The 5,010-nt window shown below is 38.8% G+C and overlaps 1 protein-coding gene across 1 annotated transcript; it reads left to right on the top strand.

Moving 5' to 3' along the window:
• Positions 1-948: 948 nt before the first annotated feature.
• On the top strand, positions 949-2,452 carry LOC107655230 (chymase-like). Its single transcript, XM_016442677.1, has 5 exons — positions 949-1,136; positions 1,222-1,378; positions 1,556-1,679; positions 1,848-2,078; positions 2,178-2,452. The coding sequence occupies exons 1-5, from the start codon at positions 1,082-1,084 to the stop codon at positions 2,373-2,375; spliced, it is 765 nt and encodes a 254-aa protein (XP_016298163.1). The 5' UTR covers positions 949-1,081; the 3' UTR covers positions 2,376-2,452.
• The last annotated feature ends 2,558 nt before the right edge of the window (positions 2,453-5,010 follow it).

Here is a 5,010-nt window from a genome sequence, read left to right as displayed (position 1 = left end):
TTTAAACAAATTGTGGCACTCCCATTGAAAACAATTGAAAAAATACACTAGCCTCGGGGGAAAATCAGCTTTGGTGGACACGCTGCCTAACAGTTGGAGTTGTTGCAGACGTAGAGATTACATGTGTGAAATGGGTTTGGGCTTCTGTTTAAATCCCATCATCAGCTAGAACACAAATTAGCAGACAAGATCTTCAAATTAAACAAACAAGCAATATTGGGGAACACTTCAAACCACCAGAACAACAGGGGTCTGCGGGAAAAGTGTAATGTTCAGAGCTGTACCTCAGTGAACTTTGTCTGCTTCTTAGAACTCTTGACAAATTCACTCCAACTAACACCTGTAATCTCCACCTCTGCAAGGACTCAAACAATCTTGAAAAGTCATTCATAGAGGTTAAATATCAGAGAGTCTGACTACAACCATAAGAGATGAGGACACTTGAATAAGTTGTGAAATGTCTTGAGCAACAAGGAAACATGGAGAAAATTCAGTGCATAAAAACATGCACGAACACTCAAGAGTTTCAGTGTACTTCAATGACTTCCACAGTCTCCAGATCTCAAAAGAGAAAGGTCAGATTCACATCCTGAACGCGCAGCTGATAAATCTGCAGCAATTGTATCATGCTACCATGTCAACAGAGACCAGAATCTCTAAAAAATATTTCCAGTCCCTTACTAAATCCATGCCACGAGGTTGTTGTCAGGACAAAGGGATTCGTAAAAGTTGTACCTGATGAAGTGGTGGCTAAATTACCATGAATTATGGTAGTCAGGGTACCAGAAGCAGCAAGCATTACAGATAATGAAATTCTCACAACTATCAAGTCCCCAGTGTGCACTCTCTGATATTATCACCACAGTGTGATTTGTGAAACAACGAAAGCTGATGGTAATCAGTGACCTGTGATCAACTCTTCTTTTAACAGCCTCTAACTTAGATAATTTAAACTGATCTGGATGCAGAGCATGCTGCAGCTTCTGCCATTATCTTCTGGGTGAGGGTTCCTTGAATCTCTCTATAAAAGCAGAACCCAACATCTCTGTGGCGCACACCGAGTGTAACTGAGCTGTCTACAATGAGCATCCTTTGGCATATCACTTGTCTGCTACTGCTGCGTTCCTGCACCCCAGGTATTCACATCCAATTTATTTTAGTTATTACAAAAGGCTCAGAATACGCTGTTGAATAGTTTCATAGAACTAAACTGTTTTTTAGGTTTCTCCATGCATGATGGTATTGTTGGCGGTAGGGTCTCTATTCCCCACAGTCGACCCTACATGGTCTACATTCGTGATAAGATATCACAATTAACATGTGATGGTTTTTTGATAAGAGAGGATTATGTGATGACAGCTGCTCACTGTAAACAAAGGTAGGTGAAATTATCATATTTTATAATGTTATACTGACTTGGTATCTAACAATTGAAAAAAAAAAGATTGAATTGAATCAAAAATTGTGAAGTTTGACATCCAAAGGGGCCATTTGGTCTTTTTACTGTAAATATATAAATATTTTGAATAATTTTGTAAATCTTTTTCAGTCCTAGTCATCTTGTGGTATTTGTGGGGGTCCATGACATCAACTTTTTACCTGACGGTATAGAGGTAGATCCCATTCCACATCCAAAATTCAGTATGGAGAGACCAGATCATGACATCATGCTTCTAAAGGTAATATATAATGTTGAAAAATTTCATCACCATCACACCTAGAAAAATGGCCTTTCATGATAGGAAATGGTTGACATTTGCAGAATATAGTTTTGCTATATAACTTTATCACTTGTAATGAATGCATTATCTTTACATTTCTTTTTAAAAAAGCATTTAAAAATATAGGGGTTATCGACACCTGTACCTTTGAGCAAATCTTTGCAAACCATCATTTATCAAAATCCTGAGAATGAAGAAATCTCAAAGGACTGCATGGTCGTGGGATGGGGCTGGCAGGATTACCATGACGAGTCTCCATCAAATGTGCTCCAAGAAGCAAACGTGACTCTGATAGACTCTGAAAACTGTGGCACGGCTGACACTCTGTGCACTGAGGGATCAACTGAACCAGCACAGGTATTTCAAGTGCCACCACTCACAAATTCTTATCTACTGTATGGTGTATCAGTGTCAGTGCATTGCGATATACTAATAATCAAATGATATAATCCACAGGGAGACTCTGGGGGTCCACTTGTTTGTGGAGGTGTTGCAGAGGGAATTGTGTCTTTTTCCAAAACCAAGAGCAATGCAGACCACCTCTCAGCATACACTCGAATTTCCCTCTACTATCCATGGATTCAGAGCATCATTAATCCACCTACTCAGCAGCAATCTGAAACATGGAAGGGCAAGCTGGATAAACTAATTTAGTTGTCTGGTTCAATGCAAGTTCTATCATTGCTTGGTGTCAATTTTACACCAATCAGCATATGTGTGACATTAAATGTGCGGGTTTTAAAATAAAGGCTCATATGTAACACACAAGTCTAATAAGAATTTAATTTTCTGGGTTTAAAACCTACTTGCAATGCAAAGTACTGAACACAATACTGTAAAGAAAATGTATTGAATTCACAAGATTTTAAAATGAACACCTTTCTACAGCATCACCACTTTGAGCAAAATATAGCACAATCAAACTTGAATCTAGACAAAAAAGTATGAAATTATTAATTTCAAAAATATATATATTGCAATTAAACGAACACACTGAAAATAAAAATCATGCATCTGAAACAAACAGTTGTATGCCTTATGCGTCAGATCATGACGCATGTGATTCCTTACATGCATTTGAACTCATTTTATTTTTATACTTTCATAGATACTGTAGATTACCTAACCCCACCCCTACCTTAAACCCAGGGATGGTCCTAGCATTTTGGGGGCCCTAAACAGATTTTCAAAAGGGGGCTCCACTACATACAGTTTCACCTAACCACCACCTCCCTTCCTCCAGTGTGCATTTCCTACAATGACACCTTATTGTAAAGCAGTGGCGTAGGCAGAATTTTATTTTTGGGCAGGCTTGGGCAAAATTGAGCGGACACTCGTAACTAACGTTACCTAGTTAGCTAGACTCAATATTCAGGTCATTTCAATCTTCTTTTCGTTGATCCTATTGAAAAATAAACCGTAGAACACAGTGGAAGACATGCATAGTAAAACTACCTCATCTCCGTCACCATCACGAACGTGCCCACTGTCAACATATGAAACTCATTCACAATAGCCCCAATCCCTAAATACTATTGCAGATTGCAGTAGCTACAACCTATCCACATACAAAACCTGAGTATCAGTTAGAATGAAAATTAAATACGGCTTTATTTATTCTGAAACAGAAGTCATTTAAAATTTAATTTGTACAGTGCCTATAAAAAGTATTCGTACCCCTTCATTTTTTTGTTACGTTTTGTTATGTTGCAGCCTTATGTTAAACTGCTTTAAATAACTTTTCTTCCCACATCAATCTACACTCCACACACCATAATGACAAAGCAAAAAACAGGTTTGTAACAACTTTGCAAATTTATTAGAAATAAAAAACTGAAATGATTCCATTGCATAAGTATTCTTTTCTGGGACAGATCAAGCATTGCGTTAGTTCAGGCAGGCCACGTCAGTCAAGCTCGCATCAGCTGATAGTCAGCTGTTCCTGACGTGTACCAATCCAGTTTTGACACTTATCATAGCGGTCCATTTAAATTCCCATTCTCCAGCATCTCTTCTATCGCATTGCTGCTCGCAAATCAACTCCCTCCTCCAACCCCAACTCCACCTAACTGAACCTGTAATCTAATCTCTTTTATTTTTCTTTCCTCTCTTCTTCGTATACAGTTTGCTACTGCAAGCATTCTCTATCATGTATTTTGTATTTCTACAACTCATGTAAATCGTGAATTGTAATTATGTATGCATATATTGGTTCTGTCAGGACCACTATCGTCAAAGATGATTTACAATTAGCATACAGTTTGGATTGGCGGTATGGTTCTGTTCTGGGCAAGAACTCCCTGCGCATCCATGCAGCCTAGCATTGATGAGAGCAGGGAGAGCAGCGATAAATTCTTTAGACACCGCACACTACACGACTTTAAACACCGACTGAAAACACCGACTGAGCCTAAATTACATTCATAATCAGCCTGACAGTAGTGTGTTCAGCTTTACAGAATGAACTGGATCAGCCTGCGCTCGGAACTGAAAAGTCTTACTGTTACTTGCAGGCTGATGGACGGGTTCTTTCCTTCGTCAGAGCGAGATTTTAAAAGTCCTTTTTACAGAATTATGCATTGCTGCTATTTTTCTAACATTTTCTAACACACAGCTGCAAATTACAGGCTAACTGAATGGGTTACACATGAATTCACAGGCGCATCATGCCTGAGACCATAGATGAAACAGAAACAACATACGTCATCACTCCCATACCATAATACCTTCAAATAGAACAATAGGTAATTTGGCTGATACCGTAATGCAATGTATAAGAGTGCAATACTTAACACCCCCACTCGCTCTTAGCTTATTGTATTACCAGAAAAATAACAAAAACAAATAAGACTTTTCTTTTACATACATAATGTAAACATACATACACTCTTAAGTGCCAAACAATGGCGTCCTGGTAGGTTTTCGGTGTATCGCATACTGCTCTATAACAATAGTCTATGCATGTTTGCAGTTTGTCCTCCATATTTTCAGTCTCAAAATCCTGTAGATGAGCTGGTCTCCTCCTAGTTCTTGGTGGGTTCCTTCTGATTTCAGTCTCAGTCGCTCCATCTGGCTGTGTGGATTCAGTCTGTTCAGGCAAAGTCTCAGAAGCACCACTCTGATTGTCTTGGCCTGGTACATCTTTCACACTTTCATCAACATTTTTCTCACTGTTAATGATATTAGGATTCATATCCCCGTATTCTGTGTGTGTCTCAGGTGTTTGTGTTTCTCTTTCTTTGGTTGTTCTAGTTGTGAACTTCACCAGCCTATGCTTTTGGACCTTCTT

Source organism: Sinocyclocheilus anshuiensis, unplaced genomic scaffold (genome assembly GCF_001515605.1).
Source record: "Sinocyclocheilus anshuiensis isolate Anshui unplaced genomic scaffold, SAMN03320099.WGS_v1.1 scaffold735, whole genome shotgun sequence".
Taxonomy (NCBI): Eukaryota; Metazoa; Chordata; class Actinopteri; order Cypriniformes; family Cyprinidae; genus Sinocyclocheilus; species Sinocyclocheilus anshuiensis.
This window is presented reverse-complemented; position numbering and strand designations above follow the sequence as displayed.

Excerpts from the sequence above, each read along its gene's own strand:
- LOC107655230 (XM_016442677.1), top strand. The coding sequence starts at position 1,082 with ATGAGCATCCTTTGGCATATCACTTGTCTGCTACTGCTGCGTTCCTGC. Across the intron at positions 1,137-1,221 it reads GCTGCGTTCCTGCACCCCAG|GTTTCTCCATGCATGATGGT; the intron begins GTATTCACATCC and ends ACTGTTTTTTAG. Across the intron at positions 1,379-1,555 it reads GCTGCTCACTGTAAACAAAG|TCATCTTGTGGTATTTGTGG; the intron begins GTAGGTGAAATT and ends TTTCAGTCCTAG.